The 19426-nt window shown below is 42.5% G+C and overlaps 1 protein-coding gene across 3 annotated transcripts in view; it reads left to right on the top strand.

Annotated features, from left to right (window-relative positions):
- Positions 1 to 16693, top strand: part of LOC139233819 (breast cancer type 1 susceptibility protein homolog) — a 105655-nt gene extending 88962 nt beyond the window's left edge. For all 3 annotated transcript variants that reach the window (XM_070864370.1, XM_070864369.1, XM_070864368.1), the window contains 3 exons: positions 10284 to 10357; positions 11836 to 11896; positions 14064 to 16693. In XM_070864370.1, the coding sequence (XP_070720471.1) occupies positions 10284 to 10357; positions 11836 to 11896; positions 14064 to 14221 (293 nt within the window). In that variant the 3' untranslated portion in view covers positions 14222 to 16693. The remainder of the gene's footprint in view (positions 1 to 10283; positions 10358 to 11835; positions 11897 to 14063) is intronic.
- Positions 16694 to 19426: the final 2733 nt, after the last annotated feature.

Raw genomic sequence — 19426 nt, 5'->3', positions numbered from 1 at the left:
GTTATACTGCGGAGTGATAGGACACTGGTTTGTGCCTAGAATTGACCACTCGATGGGCTGGATTTTCATCACTTGGCCCTACCACTGGTTTTCCGGTGGTATTTAAAAATCAAGTTTTTTTTTTAAACCACTGAAATACCACTCGCACTCAAAAGACGCTATTTTCATCAAATAAAACCAGTGGTAGGGCTAACTGTATTTCATATTTTTCAACGTGCAACACTGAAAGTAAACTGAGTGGTATTTTTGCACACGTTCATCAGTACCCACCCGTTCCTCCTCTCCCCGACATGGCCTTACCTTGGGCTAGCCTCTCCTCCTCTCTCCGGTGCTCCCTCCGAGGCCGTTGCTTGGTGTGCTCTTCCCCCAAGCTCCCACCATTCCCCCCCCCCCCCCCCCCCCCCCCCCAACCACCAACACTAGGTGCTTACGAAGCGCACCCACCGGTTGCATTGCTCCCCTGCACCCTTGCTGACTCGGTCTCTTCATCCCTGCAAGAAAAATAAAATGCAGTGTGTAGTGTGCGATGGCTCCAGAGACGGAGAATCCGTGCCTGACTCAGAGTGAGAGAGAGAGACACTGCGAGCTCCAACCATTGAGCTGCAGACCACACCATTGTGCAACATCCCCGCGCTCTCTGTGTCTCTGCTGCTAGACATGTCTGTTTTTTTTTCGCTGCTTCTCTGGATGTCCTTGATTGTTTGAGGTATGCCTTCTGTTTTCTATTTAAATAATTTTTCACTCTCGCTGTCTTTACATTCTCCCTTCAGCATCTCTAACAAGCCTCTATTTCTCTCTTGTCTCAGTAACTTCGATTTAACAACAGTGTCCCATTTTTTATTTCTCCTTCTCCCTCAGTCTTACTGTCCTTTTCTCAGATGAGTTATTTCCTGACGATTCTGGTCAGGGGGCAGAGAGAGAGAGAGAGAGAGAGAGAGGAGGCCATTTTATCGAATGAGCGAAAGGAATATTAAAATCAAATATCAAATTCAGTATGCAGCAATTGGCACAACATTCGCAGCAGCCCCAGCCAGAGCTTCGACTTCGAATGGTGGGCTGTCAAAGGGCTCATAAATTTAGTTTGGACGTCCTGGAGGCACTGGTAGTGGAAGCTGAGGCCTGGTGGGGACAATTGTCCAGGGGTGGCAGGGGAAAGCCCCCATCACCTGTAATGCGCAGAATTTGGTCGGCAGTTGCTGAGGCTGTGTCCGCATCTGATCATAGCCACCGGGGGAGCCAGCGGTGCCGGAAACGGTGGAGTGACCTAGTTGCGTCCGCGAGAGTAAGTATTATTTCTATTCATGTACTCCTTGCACATGTTTATGTAGGTAAGATTAATGTTGCACCTTATTTAGCTTGAATTATTTTTTAAAGGTGGCTTTCTGAGATGTTTTCTGCACTTCGATGTTTTCCTCATGAACCACGTGCCGCTTAATGGGACAGATTTTTAAATGGCTGTATTAAATGCACACAGTATGTTACAAGAGCTTTGATGGCGATCAGTGCGCGCCACCACAGCAAACGGGCAATTTGCTTAAGTATTGCTATTGTCATTTTTACAGAGGAAACTATCTACAAATCGGGCCGAGCTGGGGGGGGGGAGTGGGTGGCGGCCCATCCAATTTCTTACATTTAGCCGAGGCAGAGAATCGTGCGGCAGCCGTGGTGGGTGCCCATGACAGGACAGATACCTACGGGGGTGCTGATCCTGTAGTTGAAGATAAGTGATGAAAAATCCATGGGCTGTGAAGGTGTCACATAATTTAATGTTTGTATCATGTAACAGAATGTCATGTAGTGAATGTGAATTCGGCTTAGGGTCATTTAGGGTTACAGTAATTTTACGTAGTGTCTCTCGACATATAATGCAGTCCTTCAAATAAGTCTGCGGTATGTGACCGTACTCATATCACCTTTCCCCCTCTCCTGCTGCTAACCACTCGTATGTTTTCTATTTTGCAGCTGAGACGCATACTCCTCAATGGTACATGGTGCGAGGCGAAAACCAAGAGGAGAGAGGAAGATTAGGGGTTTGTTCTTCATCTTGAAGATACAGATGAAGAAGCTGTTGTGGGGTGGGGGGGATGTTGTTGGAGGGGGAGGAGGAGGAGCAGAGGTTGGGGCTGCAGGTGGAGGACCATGTGTTTTTAGTGGGACAAGCGGGGGATATTTTACCTGCGGCTAACACTCCCTTAGAAGGATCCATCTTCCATGGGTTCCCCTCCACAGATGAAGTGGGACCAAGTGGTGTGCACAACGCACCCCGAGTGCACAACCCCATATGCCGTGTCCACGGAGGTTGAGTTGGCAAAGCGGCCGTGCTGTCAGACAGGCTGCCGCAAACCTTGACGTGGTGGGACGGTCTAGGGAGAGCGTTGATCAAGGTCGAGAGCTCCTCCGGGCCCTGGAAGGAATTTCCGACAACATCGCCGCGCGATCGGCCGGACAATCGGCGGACATGTCGGAGCAGACTGCGGCTTTGAGGGAAGTATGCGAGTCTGTCAATGCCCTGCAGCAATTGCTGGTCTTGCATTTTGGCACTGCACCCCCAAGTGTCACACCACCCAGAGTGACAACACCTGTGGGTGGGGAGGTAGAACTGCCTTCCTTCTCAGAAGCCAGGTCTTCCATACCCCGCGTTTCTCAAGTGGATCCACACATGGAGCCGCCAACGTTTATCCCCTGACAACAGTAGCGCTCTGGATGCCTTGCTGCACAGCGTCCTTATCACAACGTGGATAGGGGCAGAGGTACCAGGGGATGCGTTCGGGGGTGAAGAGTAGGAAGGCGGTGGGAGTCTTGGCTGCAGGTAAAAGAAGTACAGGGTGAGAGCTGATGTCTTATTGCTGTTTTTGTTCTTGCTGTTGATGTCGTTCTTGTAGTTGTTGTTTTGTTGTTGTTGCAAAAAAAATTTAAATCTTTGAAGTTTAAAAAAATTATTTATTACATTTTTCAAAGTTTACAACATTTTATAAAATTTTAAAACCATTCTTGTACTGTGTCTAACTTTCAGAAAATGAAGGGTAAAACTCAACGATAATCTGTGGTGAAGGTGAAACGTAACTCTCACTGTTCAAGCAAAGCGTTGATTTATGAGCTGCTAACGTAACACTTTTGCAGTGGCGAAAGCTCCATGAGGCTTCCCCTGTGGTGTTGGGAGTGGTCATCGCCAGACTCCTCGTCCTCATTCCCTCGTCACCTCCTCCCTCCCTCCTCTCCTCAGGTGATTCTATAGTCTCCTGTGGCAATTCCTGTCCCCCTCATGATGGCCAAGTTGTGTAACATGCAGCACACCACTATGAACTCAGAGACCTGCTCAGGGTGATATTGCAAGCTGCCTCCTGAGTGGTCCAGACATCGAAAGCGCTGCTTGAGTACTCCAATTGTCTTTTCGACGATATTGCGTGTGACTATATGGCTGTCATTGTACTGTACTGCTGCTCAGCTTCTGTCTGAGTGTTCCTGAGGGGAGGGGGGGGGGGGGGGGGGGGTCATGAGCCAGGAAGCGAGGCCGTAGCCGTTGTCCCCCAGCATCCAGCTGTGACCTTGCGGCTGACACTTAAACAGGTCGGAGACCGTGCTCTCACGCAAGATGTACACATCGTGAATGCTCCCTGGAAAATTGGCATTTACTGCCATGATTATTTGCTTGTGGTCGACAACGAGCTGCACATTCAGGGAATGGAATCTCTTTTGGTTTCGGTAAACCTCTGGCTCCTCTAAAGGTGCTCGAAGGGCGATGTGCGATGTGGGTCTATGGCACCCTGAACCTTGGGGAAACCAGCAATTCGTGTAAAACCCACAGCCCTCTCCCTCTCTACCTCCCTTGTCATTGGGTAGTTTATAAAGTCCATCCAGTGTGCGTACAGTGCAGCAGTCACCTGGCAAATGCAGTGATGTGTAGTGTGCTGCGAGATGCAGCATATGTCCCCAGCTCATGTCTGAAAGGAGTCGGAGGCATAGAAGGCAAGTGCCGCAGTCACCTTGTCCTTGACGGTCAGTGCAGTCCTGTTGGTGCTGGTGGGCTGCAGGTCTGCCTTTATGAGCTGGTATATCTCTGTGACCACCTCTTTTTGAAAGCGCAACCTTCTGTGCCTCGGATAGGTGCAGGTATGAGTGTCTCTCCCTGAAAACTTGTTGGGAGTAAGGTCTCCTCCTTATAAGGCTGCGAGCTCTTCGATTAGGAACATAATGCTCATGAATAAACCACCTTCCAGCTCTATTCTGCATCATATAAGTAGTCAGCAATATTGGCACAGATATTTTAGGTCCCATTCCTTTAAATGTTCTCAATGTCCTCCAATTGTCTTAACTATCCTTAAAATGTCCTCCGATTTACTCAAATAGTCCACTAAAAGCCTCAAATAACCTTAAAATCTAACTGAACTCGCATAAAGATGTCTGTAAAACTCAACCTACTTTCGTGTGGAATGGACTGCAGCTCCGTTTTTTAAAATGGAGTCCGTAGCACTGGATCCGATCAGATAAGATTGCATTTTTCTCGGTGGTAATTTAGGCCAGTGGTAAAAATGATGATATTGATGAACTTACCTCTGGTGGTAATTTTCGGTGGTATTTTGGTGTTGCACACTTAATGATGTCATAAAAATGGGAAAAAAATATCGTGGTGAATTTAACACTAGTGGTATTTCGGTGCTAAATTATGAAATCGGTGGTAATCTGCGATGAATTTTCCACCGATGGTAAATTACGAAAATCCACGTGTTTGTGACCTGTGCTGCTGTGTCGGCACCCAGCAAAGACTAACTTCTTCCCAAGAGGAAGGGAACAAGAAAAGAAGAATCCTGTCTCCTCATCCCCTTTTTCCCATTGCACCACTTGTAGCAGCTGTCTTGAGAGCACCTTTGGCAGACATATGGAAGCAGGTTGCCTGTGCACCTATTTGGCTCAAGAATAGTGCCTACTGTAGAAAAACCTGGGTGGGGGAGGCACGTTAGAGGAAAAAATAAGATGGCCTTTTTCCTGATTGGAGAATTGTAGCCCAGAAGAAAATCTTGTCCTTGGAATACAGAATTTCATCTACATAACCAAAACTATTTTCCTGCTAGCCACCAGCAGTTTAAAAATAAATCAAAACAGCTGTGCATCTGGTCCCATCATCATCAAGTATCAACTGTAACTGTGGTAATGACGATTACCTTTAAGCAGCCTGGAATATCAGTACAAAATAAACTCACTGGTGTTACACAGCTGACCCAAACACAAGCGCTTGTACAACTAAAGGTTTACTTCTCCAGATACTTTCTAAATGAAATGGAATGGAACAAATTTCCCACTAAAGTCGAGTCATGATCAGACTTGCTTCATTATTGCATTTTATTCAAACAGTGCAATGATGCCTGTCTCATTATTCTCTGCTCCACCCGATACAACCAAAACATCCATGTTAGCCTAAAATCTGTAACTGAAGTTTGTTTTTTGGGAATATATACAGAATATATACAGTCTTGTCCTATAAATAGAATGTCACAGATGAACTTGTCGAATACCATGTATAATTCATCAATGTCTTTGTCATTCAAATGTTGTCACTCCTTTACTTGCATAGAATGAACAGCACAGAAACAGGCCATATAGCCTAACTGGTCTGTGCCAGTGTTCATGCTCCATGTGAGCCCACTTGTGGAATTAAAGGAAAGAGAGAGAGGGTTTGCATTTAGTGAGCACTTATCACGTCTTCAGGAATCCTAAGGCGCTGCACAACCAATGAATTACTGTTAAAGTGTAGTTGCTCTTGTGTACTCGAGCACCGCAGCTGGTTTGCACACAGCAAGACCCCACAAACCGCAATGAAGTAAATGAACCGTTCATCTGTTGTTGGTTGAGGACTAAATGTAAATCAAGATGCGTGGCGATCTCTCCTGCTCCTCTTTGTATAGTGCCATGGGATACTTTATGTCCACCTGAAGATATAGATAGGATCTTGGTTTAACATCAGGATCCACATTTAAAATTCAGTACACCATTTTTTAAAATGTGAATCACACAGGAGGCAGACAGACATAAGCACCCTTATATAGCTATATTCACACATTAAACGTGCTTTCAATTATGCATGATTAAATACAAGTCATTTGCAAGATACTTAAAACAATATCTTTTATAGAAGTAAATCTCTGATCTGGTGCTCCCAGCTGTCCGAAGATCGCTTTTAATGGGCTAGTGCTGAGCAGTGGTCACTCTCGTGGTCCCTGCCATAATAACGATGCAGTTTATCTCCAGCGATTTGCTTTAGAGAGAATCTTTCCGCACATGTACCACACAGTGTGCTGAAGGTACATTTTAACCTTCCTTACCCATGTCTCCTAACATCTCCCGACACAACATGTTATCATTTTACTTTGTTTTACTCTTCAGTTCATGAAAGATGCATCTGAATTTAGAGGAATTAACAAGTGGCATTTAAAAAAAAAAAGCAATCCTTCCCTGCATTAGTAAATGCAGTCAGTTCTCAAACTCCTGATAGCATTATCAGGCCTTTAATTAAAACCAGTACCTAGACGATAGCAATCAAAGCTTGGAGACAGGCAGGAGAAATAACTGTTCAGATTGCCTGAGGTAATCAAAGTAAATAATTGGGTATATTTTTTCCCAACAATCCTGATGTCCATGTTAAATTTGGAAGTGGAACAGCCATTTTAGACTTTCCAAGTGAGAAATCCAACTCCTAGAGGGAGTGGATCCACAGAACTGCTAAATTGAAGGTCTCGCTCAAAGACATAGTGATGGGTGAAGCTGTGGTTAAGCCACTTTTCCAGGCTTAGTGGGAGCTTTACTTTTTGTCTAGCTATATTGTACCTAACCAAATACTTATTTGATGCTGTCATCGGTACCAGATATGGAAAATATCTTTGTTTCCCAGTACTGGAATCTCAACTGGAAATTAAACGTTTGCTCACAAAAGTGGTGAGGGCGAAAGGATCTCTTTTAGTTTTCTGGTAATTGGGTAAACCATTCACCAAACATGACCAAGACAAAAGAGAGGAACACTGCTCCTAAGCTTCCACTCGTGCTTTACTATCATCTAACTGCAAGATGGCTTTCTCTCTACTTTTCCATTTATGCGCCCCCCCCCCTAAACGCAGCAATATGTGATGTGCTATACTACCAGAATATATAACCTTTCTGAAAGGTGTCCATCCTCTGTTGCTGGTGTCATTTTTAAATGTCCTATGCAATCGGCTACGTAAGTTCATCTTAAATTTTCATCTTGTTTCTGGAGAATGTCGAGCAGATTCTATAATTGAGGAAGTCGTTGATAGTAAATGATGGATGTACTTGTCAGTGAAACAATGCAAATGAGATTAATTCAGCAGTTCTGGCATTGGCTGCCAGTTCCAACAACAGCTGCCAGTGCACTCCATGTTGATGATGCACACAACAGAGTTAATGGTTGTGATGTTGTTACCACAATTGGTAATTTGCAGTTGATTACCAGAAAATTTGGGGCATTTATTATTAGATTACAAATTTCTTTGCTAGAATCAAGCTCTGAAGCTATTCAGAGTTGATTAAAAAAATTAAATGCTTGACTAACATTTTCATTAATGCCAAAGACTTTTCTCAATCATCAATTACAAGATTCTTAAATTGTCCACTATGTTTAGGGTTTCTTCAGTTGTATTGATTGCAATTATTGGAAACATCATTGTGTCAAGATATAAGGCATTGCATAAATAATTGTTTCTTGTTAAGGTTTCCCTTACCCTTTTTAAAAACTGTATATGAGTCATTGTAAAGAAAATAGTTTAAAATTTAATGTATTTGGTTGCTTGGTCCAGTGATTTTATGTGGGCTCCCTCCCCAGGAGGAGATTGACTTTGCTAATGTTTTGATAAAATACAATGTCCAAGGATGATTTGCAGCAAGTGACCCTAAGAAGATCTTCCTCTTTCTTCTCCATCACTTTCACTGCATTTCAAATGTCCTCAATCCTAGTTGTGCATAATAGGAGTTTGAGTGCAGTACGTTACATGCTCACTGGTTAAGTGCATGTTTAACCTTGCGCAATAGACTGGAATATTTGAGCTCTTTGTTGTTTGATGACTGGAGTCCAGCTACTACTGTGCCACCTCTATTTGAGGTCATGGGTCATTTCGCTTACTCCCATTGAAACTTCAAAAGCATGCTGTGCAATAGACAAGGATCTCCTGGGTATTCTTCTAGCCTAGTTCCCACATGCCTTGAACACTTTTTACAAAGGAAAATAAACTACTGTTGTGTGGGGACCACACACACACGTGAATGGTAATCTGAGGCTTCTTAGGTGTCTCCTCAAACACTTGCAAGAGTGAAAACAGGATTAATGGTTCATTAGTATAAAGCAAGCTTCAGGATGTTATGATCAATTTAATACGCTTTCTTCAGTTTATGTTAACTACAGATAGAATTGTTATACCTGAGGTTTCATGCAAGCCATGGCCATCTTTTACATCTTTAACACAGTTTGAGCAGTAGTGTTATCTTAGTATCTACATTACTTAAAAAATGGTAAATAAATTACTCTCGATCCTGTAACCTCTTGCTTCATTCACATTTTGCATATGGTTACGTTTCAGTTCATAAAAGATGCATGCTTATGGAAATTGCTTTCTGCTCTGAACATAAGTTATGAGTGTTTGATAAAAGCATGAACTGTAACAACGTTATCATGTTTATGTCCATGCATTTGTCACTGCATTTGACATCGGTTTTCCACCCCAACTCCCAAACTGAAAAGCATTCTGCAGATGTATTGCAGTAAACAGCTATGTTTATTGACCCAGGAGCTTTTGGTATTCAATTCTAAGTAGTATATTCAAACCATGGAACAAGTGTAATGAAGGTATGCCAGAATGATACCAAGAATAAGATGTTCTATGAAGAAATGCTTTTTTTAATTAAAAAAAAAGGAACTTTTTCACTTAAACAGCGAAAGTTAAGGAAGACTAAATGGAGATTTTCAAAATTTATAGAAGGTTTTGAGATGGTAAAAACCAAAAGCTAGTTGCCAGTGATTGGCAAATTGATGACAATAGACATATACTCTGGAGTATCACTGGAGAAATGAAGGTGGAATTTAGAAGACACAACATTTCACACAACGGATTATTAGAACATGAAATGCTTTATTACATTGAGGCAGACACTAACATTTTAAAAAGGAAGTTGATAACTATTTGAAAAGGAAAAATATAAAAGGATATAGGGAAATGAGATTAGAGTAGACAGTTTAAAGAGGCAGCACTAGCACATGTTAAACAAGGGCTCTACTTGCAGCTTCAACATGGCAAGTGAGCCGCAGGTGGGCAGAAGAAACATTTCAAGGACACCCGCAAAGCCTCCTTGGGAAAAAATGCAACATCCCCACCGACACCTGGGAATCTCTGGCTCACGACCGCTCAAGTGGAGAAGTATCCAGGAAGGCACTGAACACTGCGAGTCTCTTTGTCGGGAGCAAGCGTAAGAAGCGCACGACAACCCAAGCACCTCATCCAATGCCCCTTCAACCACCATCTGTCCCACCTGTGACAGAGACTAGGTCCCTCATCAGTCACCTTAGAAATCATTTTTAATGTGGAAGCAAGTCATCCTCGACTCCGGGGGGCTGCCTAAGAAGAAGAGAAGAATGGTCTAAAGGACGTCCTTTAGTGCAGTAATTTTTCAATTATAGAAAATATACTCAATTATGCATTGTACGTTATAAAAGTTTTTCACTATTTAAAAAAATATATTAATGTTATTACTATATTAAGATGCTCAACCTTCCCTGCAAACATAAAGGGTAATTTTCTAGTTTTGCATTCCATGTACAAAGCCATCCTGTGGGCAGTGACTATTGGGAGGTCACAGGTGCACAGCCTCTGGATTTTTTTTTTTGTCCCTTAAAATTCAAGGACAGAAAATAGAGGACAGCGCATGCACGATTTCTGGATATGTGGTCCAATGGGCAAGGCTTTGCGCCAGGCATAGTGAAGTACATGTAGTTCTATGCACTGCAAATCAAGCACAGTAGAAAATTAAAAATTAATTCTATGTGTAGACTATCGATGGTAACATTTCATGGGGATGAGGATTAATGACATTGTATAATGCCTGCATAAGGTCACACACTCTGTGCATAATTTTTGTTCGTCAATTGTGTTTCCTTCGCAACTGAGGTTGGGAATTGAAGCTGAGCAAATTAATTTTGAATTGTGCTGGAAGATAAAAATCCAGTCTTGATATCACTGTGAAATGTAGGTATGAAACATGTCGTGAGTGGATATTGTTCTGTCTTACAGATCAACTGGAGTGGATGGTGGAACTCTGCGGTGCCTCCATAATTAAGGAACCTTATTTATTCACCTATAGCCCTGTAAGTACAAGATAATGTCATAGAACTAATAAAATAAGAAAATTAGATGTATCTTAATGGAGAGAAATTGAAATGTTATTAAATACTACATTATGACTGCCTAATGCTTTAGGGAGTAAATCGAGTAGTTAAACTATAATGCTTTTACACTTCCCCCAAGGCTGTTGCCACATTCTCCGACTACCTATCTGTCTTTAAGATGTGGATGAGCTGAAATATTCCCCAGCTAAATGTCGCCATCAGTGAAGCTTTCCTATTCTACTCTTGCAAAGCCTTTTGCAGCACCATCCTCAACTCCGATCAGCCTCCCTGACTGTCGCATCAGGCTAAGCCTACGGGTGCGGGACCTGGGTATACTACTCGACCCCAATCTCTGCCTCCGCTTCCACCTCCACATCAGCCCTATCTTTCTCCAAAACATTCTCCACTTCCAAAACTCTTATATTCCTGAAATTGTTAGCCTGAGAAACCTATATATTTAACGGTATCGCTCTTTAGAACATTTGAGATTATGGGACAAATTAGCAGATTGCAATTCCCCATTTTAAGCAGTAGGAATATTCTTACATTTACACCAGTCTTTTTCTTTCATTTCCCTCCCCTCCCCCTCCGCCCCAAGAAAAACAATGGAATTGGAGGTGGGGCGAGGAGATGGACATTTGTTTAAAAAAAAATCTGGATTTATTTTGAAATGTTAAAACTTGTTCAATTTTTATATATGGTTTGATTGATTGTGCCTTTCCTTAATAAATGCAAGAAGACTTCATTTTTCATTGCTAGCAGGATGAATGAGTGGATTGATGTGAGTTTTTTTGTGATGAAAGTGGCTTTTCATCATAATCTTAGGTTCTTAAACACACTGTCGTCTCAGTCTGCAGTCGGAACCATATACATTCTGTAAAATTATGCTTCCTAGCATTCAGCCAAGACGAGCATGGTCAGTCTCTAAATAAAATGTGATTATGTTTGCTAACATCTACAGTTTTCAAAATGGGATTGTGTTATCTATGAAATAAAAATTATAATTATAACTTGTATATTTGTGCAGCTTAAAGGCAAGTGTTTGTTTTGGTCATTGATTAAAAAAATGTCAGAAAACCACTCCATAGATTCTAATTATTCTGTTCAGAACTGAATCTTTGCAGACAAATTGGGTGTGAATTCTATATTTTACAATGACCAACAGAATAATAGAATTTTAATTTAAACATGCTATTAATATCTGATGTGCACAAATGAAGAGAAAAAATTGTATTGATACAAGAAAGTAATGAATGCTAAAAGATCTTGCATTCTAACAAAGCTACTGCATTGTTCCTTGAACAAGTTATTTTTCTTACATCGATACAGAATTTAAAATAAGTGGAATGCATTAATTCTTATGTAAAACACTTATTAAAAGAATGAGGATGTTATTGCTAATGGCTTTTGTAATTAATTAATTTTTTTTTAACCCCATATTACATTCTTTCTGCTAGAATTGTACTACAGTGGTGGTTGTGCAACCTGATGCTAATCCAGTAAACATTGACTACAGAGGTGAGTTTAGAGTTAAATCTAAGAACTACCTGTATCTTTATTGCACAGGGTATGCTTTTATTGAAGTACAGTAAACTATCAGCAGCCACCTGTTTGCAGCCATTAAGTTTTAGATCTGATAAATATCCTGTTAATTGGAACAAATCTATCCCTATAACACCTATTTGCCATTATTAGTAAAAACAATTTGAACACTCGGACTTCTGTAATAGCTGAATAATAGATGTAGTACACGTGATTCAGACACTTCCAGGTTTGATAAACTTGTAGGCCCAAGAAGTCTGCCTGTGCTTTGCACTTGAGGGAGGTGATCGCATGGTGGGCTGAACAAAAGAGGAATGAATACTTTAGATGCTAAGGCCCCAAGTTTCCACATGATTTGCTCCTGATTTTTAGGAGCAACTGGTGTAGAACGGAGTATCTTAGAAATCGGAATTCTCGTCATTTAGTTTGCTCCAGTTCTAGTCAGTTAGAACAGTTTCACTTTGGAACAGAATTTTTTTTTCAAAAGGGGGCGTGTCCGGCCACTTGCGCCTGTTTTCAAAGTTTCGTCAGTGAAAACTTACTCTAAACTAACTTAGAATGGAGTAAGTGAAGATTTTTGTACGCTCGAAAAAACCTTGTCTACACTTTAGAAAATCAGGCGTAGGTTACAAATCAGGCGTAGGGAATGGGGGGGGGCAGGGTTTAAAGGGAAGTTTACAAACATTAAACACTTCAGTTTTACAAATAAAGAGCCATCATGAATAATAAATGATAAATACATCAATAAATCAATCAAAAAAAATTAATAAGAAATATTTTTTTAAATCACTAAATAAAACATTTTCTACGTACCGACTGCAGCACCGGGAGCCCTCCAACAGCGTGCTGGGATGCCCCCCCCCAGTGTGTCTCTGTCAGTGTCTCTCATTCTCTGTCTCAGTGTCTGTGTTTCTGACAGCGAGAGGAGAGGGGGGGGGAGATGGGGAGAAAGGAGATGGTGGGGAAGGGAGAAAGGAGATGGGGGGGGGGGAAGGAGATGGGGGGGGGAAAGGAGATGGGGGAGGGGGAACAGGAGAAGGGGGAGGGAGGCTGAACGGGCCGGGCCCGTCCCCAGCACCAGATTTACAGGTAGGTGGCGTTAGGTCGGTCGGGGGTTTGGTGGGAGGGAGTTCGGGTCGGGGGGAGGGAGGGAGAGGGAGGTCAGGTCGGATCCAGTCCGGTGGGGGGGAGAAAGCGGGAGTCAGGTCGGTGTTGGGTCGGGTCCGGAGGCGGGAGGGGGAGCGGGTGTCGGGTCCGGTCCGGGGGGGGGGGGGGGAGCGGGTGTCGGGTCCGGTCAGGGGGCGGGCGGGGGGGGAGCGGGTGTCTGGTCCGGGCGGGAAGCGGGAGTCGGGTCGGGAGGAAGCAGGAGCTGGCCGTGGGAGGAGCCTTATTCACGCAGCCCCAGTGAGGCCATTCGGCCAGGGCTAGGGGCTGCGTGCTTCGGCCCCTCCCACACAGTTTCGGGCGCCTGGAGCTACTGCACATGCGCGCCCACTGTAGCGCGCATGTGCAGAGGTCCCAGCACTGTTTTCAGCGCAGGGACCTGGCTCCGCCCTCCTACAGCTCCTGCTGCGCTGCGCTGAGGGCCAGAGGACCTGCAGGGAGGTGGAGAATCTGGCCGTTTTTTTTTAGACGCACTTTGTGGCGCGAAAAACGGGCGTCCAGGTCGGGACTGCGCCGTTCTAGGCGCGGCTCGAAACTTGGGCCCATAAAGTCTAGGCCCAATTCAAAAGCTGTTTGCACTGTACTGATCTCCTCGACCTTTCTAACCTAGCAAGAAGTCTTGTGGATAACTAGGTACCTGTTGTAGAAATTCTCATACTTTTTCTAAACCCTAATTTTGGCTGGCCTCATGGGTATGCTGCTAGTGCACTAGACCGAGTTGAATTAGTTTCTACAAATGTCTGCATCCCAGGCTTTCTTGGGGGTTGGTTTGAAGATCTGGGCCAGGGTGGGCTCTCTTTCTGAACCATTCATGTGTGTTTCCCATCAGGTCAACTAAGGATTGGCTTTGATAATGATTACTGTGCTGCTGCACCTGACAGGAATAATTAATGTTGATTTGAGATTTTTTTAATGGTTAACTATTTATGTTGTAACTCATTACAAAATGTATGCTGAAAGATACAATATATTGTTACAGCAATACAGAGACAGTACAACAATATTGTGGTTACCCGAGAATGGATTTTGGACAGTGTTGCTTGCTATCAAAGCCATCAACTGGAAGCTTATCTGGTCTGCCTTCCACTCCTAAATGCAGCAAAGACTGGATATTCTGGAGATGTACTTGTTATTTAAATAGAATGTAAATAACCGATAAACCTGTGAATTGGTTTCACTTTATTGAAAGACTGAGCAAAATTCTGATCAAAATGCAATTGCACAAAACTGTATTTTAATTATCTCATTCAGATTTATTTTGTTATTGGCCCAGTCTGCTATTTTCAGGGGTAGTCTAATGCTCTTTTTTTGCAAATGCTCAATGTTAACACCATATTCTATATTAAATGTTGGGCCTGATAAAAACATTGTTTTGATTGTTTAGAAAATTATGTTGTATGGTAGGTGCAGAACGTCACCCTCTCACCAGCTTGGTGCACAGTACACTTGTGATAAAATTCAGCCTGGAAAGTAATGGGAAATATTGTAGGTGATGGCAACACAATATACTGGCCTCGTAAGCACAAGAAATATTAGTCTTTAGTTAGTTACACTGGCATTGTTCAGTTACTGATACAAAACAGTTTTCTACCTTAGTAAATGTTTTACTGACAATTGCGAATGAAAATTATTTTTAGTCTTTGCATATCTTAGCTTACATTTAATCACATACCTAATCTCTAGCTTTTGTCACACTTGAAAACTTTCCAGGTTTCTGTGATCTGCACTGTAGCCACCGAATTTAGACATTGAGAAACCTGCAATTATTGTCCCTTTGTGCATTCAGAGCTTTTTTCCAAGGGCAGTGGAGGGAGGAGAACGGGAAGGTGCTCATTGAATAAACTATAGAGCTTGTTTAACTCAAAGAACTGCTGGTCCTAATCTGATAAAGGCAGTAGATTTTTTTTTTCTTTTTAACCTATGCAATCTCAATTTATCAGCAAGAACATTCAGTTTTTTTGATGCAAGATCACAGTTCTGAAAATATTAATTTCAAGAGTTGATAAGATTTCAATTCTTGATACATTCTATAAAATTTAATATGGAGATTCTCTACTTCCCTAGTTCCAGTTAAAATAGTAAAACTAACTTTCCCCCCCGCCTGTAAATTATAATCTTCCTTGCTTACCTTGATGCCCATAGGTAAAAATGGGAACCAAGGAGTATATTTCTATCCCCTTTTTTGAGCTGAACGTGTGTTAATGTAAACCTGCCCCTCCAATGGTGGCCCCGAGCTGATTGAGGATATGTGTAGAATAGTTAAAGTTGCTGATAAGGTTATGTAGTGCAGGAGTGTCAGCCTACATGCATTGCTTCCGCAGTGTCATCTGTATGGTTCGCTTTCAACCAATTAACCCTACATGCCTTCCAACAGCAGTGTGCCTCCTTTGGGAGAGATGTGTTGTAGTAGGGCCTGTACTGGGAGGACCCTTGTAATAGAACCCTTAAACTTATCTCTCCATAAGATTCTACTCTGATCAACCCAAAATCTCATTTTATATTTCATTTGCTGACTAAATGGTGTTCTCCGTGATCTCGCAGCCATTGGGGATTTTAGATCCTCGTCCAAACTTTCTACTCTGCTTTCCCACATGGTCCAATTTATGTTAATTACCAAACTTTTAGCTCTTGGGTTGTGAATACAAAACTGACTTTAGATTTCTAGATTTTTACATATGTCAGCAATTTTTGGTCAAGAATTTGTTCTTTTCCCATTATGACAATTATGTAGTATAAATAAAGGACCTGTACACAATTATATACTGTAACTAAAATCATTTGGCTGTAGTTTTATTTAAATTCTAAGATGAGATACTTGTGCCACAGTAAATTCTCCAATGACGGATGTAGCTTTCAAGGACATTACTTGCATTGTGACATACCATGCCTGTTGTAATCTGAAGGAACTGCAAAATAACCTGTATTTGAGGATCCCTATGCTCAGGTTTAAACTCCTGTTGACTGCAGCAAAAATTTTCCCTAGGATTAATTCCAGAGCTGCAGTAAGACATTTGTAATGTCAAAATTCACTGTAGATGTAACTAAGAAAATTTGATACAGTTGCTGATGGATCTGTTGAAGTTCATAGTCCTCATGCCAAAGTCTGTATAACTTTGTACACACTTTTATCTTTGGAACTGCTTAAATACAGTAATTTATCTTGTTGATTTTTGTGGATTGAAAATGTATCTTTTTTAGGTTTGATTTTCCTCCCCCCTCAATATTGTCCACAAAACACGATTCTGCAGAGAAGAGCAGCTGTATTTTTACATGATACACTAGAGAAGGCTCTGGTGAACTGGTTACCAATATTTGCTGCTGCCTTTTTCTTTAAGTGCCTGGCTTCTTATGAGCACCTTCTTCTGACTGAATTTGGGAACTCTGGTGGTATATCAGAAACCTGAACCAGCTTCTTATCGCCACAAGGCTAGTTTAACACCGGTTTTCTTTCCCCAAATGTGGGGGGGAAAGATAATGACCGGCTGTGTTCTTTACGCATGATGTAACATAAGTCTTTATTTTGTACAGAAATGTAAAATATCTTTATAAACCTCTGTTTAAAAAAAAATGTATACAATAGCGATTAAAATAAATTATGAACATTCTCAATGAGTTGCCCCTTGTAAATTGAGTTCACACAGTTTGATCAGAATAGTACAACATCACACACAGCAAAGTCTCTCTTCATTATAGTTTCAGGGCTAGAAGACTACGCAATTAACTGCAGGTAAGTTATACAAGCAAGATAAATTGAACAGTATATCTAGATATTTCTTGCTGTTCACTGTGGACAGGTATCCTGTGGGAATGAAGCTGCTTGAAGTATATAAATGAATAAGGCAACTGTGAAATCTGCAAAATGAGGCTGTGATCTAGAATGCAAATCACTGAAGTAGTTCAATGGGCCCAAGTTTCCACATGATTTGCGCCTGATTCTTAGGAGCAACTGGTGGAGAACGGACTATCTTAGAAATCGCAATTCTCCACATTTTTTTTTCTGCAGTTCTAGTCAGTTAGAACAGTTTCACTTTGTAACAGAATTTTTTTCTTCAAAAGGGGGCGTGTCCGGCCACTGACGCCTGATTTCAAAGTTTCCACAGTGAAAACGTGCTCCAAACTAACTTGGAATGGAGCAAGTGAAGATTTTTGTAGAACTGAAAAAACATTGTCTACACATTAAAAAAATCAGGCGCAGGTTACAAATTAGGCGTCCAGAACGAGGTGGGGGGGAGGGGGGGGGAAGGGAAGTCATTAAATTCTACAATAAATCCTTATTTATACTTATACAAATATTATACAAATAAATCCAACCTGAATAAACATTTATAAGCAAAAAAAGATTCAATAAACCATCTTCCTACCTGTGTGAAAGTGCTTCAGTCAGCTCAGCGGTGTGGCGTCGTTCCCGCGAACGGGAGGGAGGGATGGGCAGTAAGCAGGCAGCAAGCAGCCTTCCACTTGAGGTGGAAGCCTTACAGTCAGCTCAGTGGTGTGGCGTCGTTCCCGCGAACGGGGGGGGGAGGGAGGAGGCAGCCATTCCCGACGGCGGGCAGGGGGGGAGGGAGGCAGGCAGTGAGAAGGCTGCAGGAAGCCTCAGAAGTTGAGCAGCCATTCCCGATGGCAGGGGAGGGAGAGGCCGTCGGGAAACGGCTGCCTCAACTTCTGAGGCTTCCTGCAGCCTCCTCACTGCTGCAAGAAGCCTCAGTGCTGATCATGGAAGGGCAATGTGCTTTTATTAAAAAATGTTCAAAAATTAAACCGCTACAAAGAACTACAAAAATGGCCGAGTGCCAATGTTTCCTTCACACTGCGCGTGCGCGAACGCTCCAACGCACACGCGCAGCGTTGCCGGCACGAAAAAAACTAATTTAAATGGTACCCGCCCCCTCCCACTTACAAAATCGGCGCGAGTGGTAGGCTCCGCCCCCCTGGGCGCCGCACCAAGCAGACATGGAGCTGCAGGGCGCTCCAGAATTGCGCGTTTTTTTTCAGGCGCCGTTTTTGGCGTGAAAAACGGGCGCCCAGCTCAGAGGGGCGCCCGTTTTGTAGCGTGTGGAAACTTGGGGCCAATGTATCTCCATTTTCTTTTTAAAAATAAAACATTGTCCCTCGAAATGCATTTCAGAGATTCATGTCTAACAATTGTACAGAAAAGTAATATCTTCTTAGCTAGGTTCCACTGTATCCAATGTGTAACAGTATAGGAGGAGTAGTTTGTTCCACTTTTATATCCAAAGAGGATCTGTTCACACTATAGAAACAGGTATTTCTGTGTGTGTGTGTTTATATATAGTTAAGTGAACTGGGTCACTCAGTTTAATTATTGTCTCAAGAATTTGCTATTTGCAAATAGTATGATAACGCTGTTTTATAAGGACATAAGTTTTATGCACATCATACTGTTCTGCTAAAAGTAAAGTTATGCTCCTTTTAAGGTGAAGCAAATCCAACTATTACGTAAACTCAATCTCTGGTCACTTAGTTTAATTGTTTACTTAGCTAGAAATGAATAATTGGTTTTTCTACCTTTTTTGTAGATTCAATACAGTTTTGGCAATGTTGCGCTTTATTTAGCATCTTCAACACAGAAAATCATCCCATGGTGATTTATAGAAGTGTAAGTTAAAATGGACGCTGAGTTGAAGAGGAAAATATTGAGAGGTGACCAAAAGCTTGGTCAAAGAAATAGGTTTTAAGGAGTGTATTAAAGGAAGAAGGAGATGAAATTCCAGTGGAGCCTAGCCACCTAGGTGGCTGAAAGCATTGCTGCCAATGGTAGGGTGAAGTGAGGAGAGATGCACGCAGCCCAAGTCAATGAGCGTTTGGGGGCGGGGTGGTGGTGGCAGGGGGCCTTGTAGGGCTGGAGAAAGTTACATGGGGAGACCAAGCCATTCAGGGATTACATCAGAACAATTAGAGCTTCAAATGTGAAGTATTGGGGACCAAGCAGCAAATTTAGGTCAGCACTGATCAATGAGCAAGATCTGGTGTTGGATAGGTTATGGGCAGCATAGATTTGGATGGCCTAAAGTGCACTAAGGATGGTCGGCCAGACAGGAGACCATTGTAATGGAGTGGAGATAGCAAAAGGCAGGATTTAAGGGTTTCAGCAGCAGGTGTGCTGCGTACGGTGCAGTGGTCAATCTTATGAAGAAGGAAGTAGGTTTTTGTGATGGAGAGGTTATGTGAACAAAATTGGGCTTGGTAGTGCCTGTTTTTTGGGGTGCCTCAAGGCCCCGTAAGATTTTAAAATGATACGGACGCACACTTCTGACACGAAGTGCACCGGATACCACATTGGTAAAAGGGTTAACGCGCACCCAACATTGGCCAGCAGCATGC

This window comes from Pristiophorus japonicus, chromosome 21 (genome assembly GCF_044704955.1).
Source record: "Pristiophorus japonicus isolate sPriJap1 chromosome 21, sPriJap1.hap1, whole genome shotgun sequence".
Lineage (NCBI taxonomy): Eukaryota > Metazoa > Chordata > Chondrichthyes > Pristiophoridae > Pristiophorus > Pristiophorus japonicus.
Note: the sequence above shows the minus strand (reverse complement) of the source record. Positions and strands in the feature narration are given on the sequence as shown.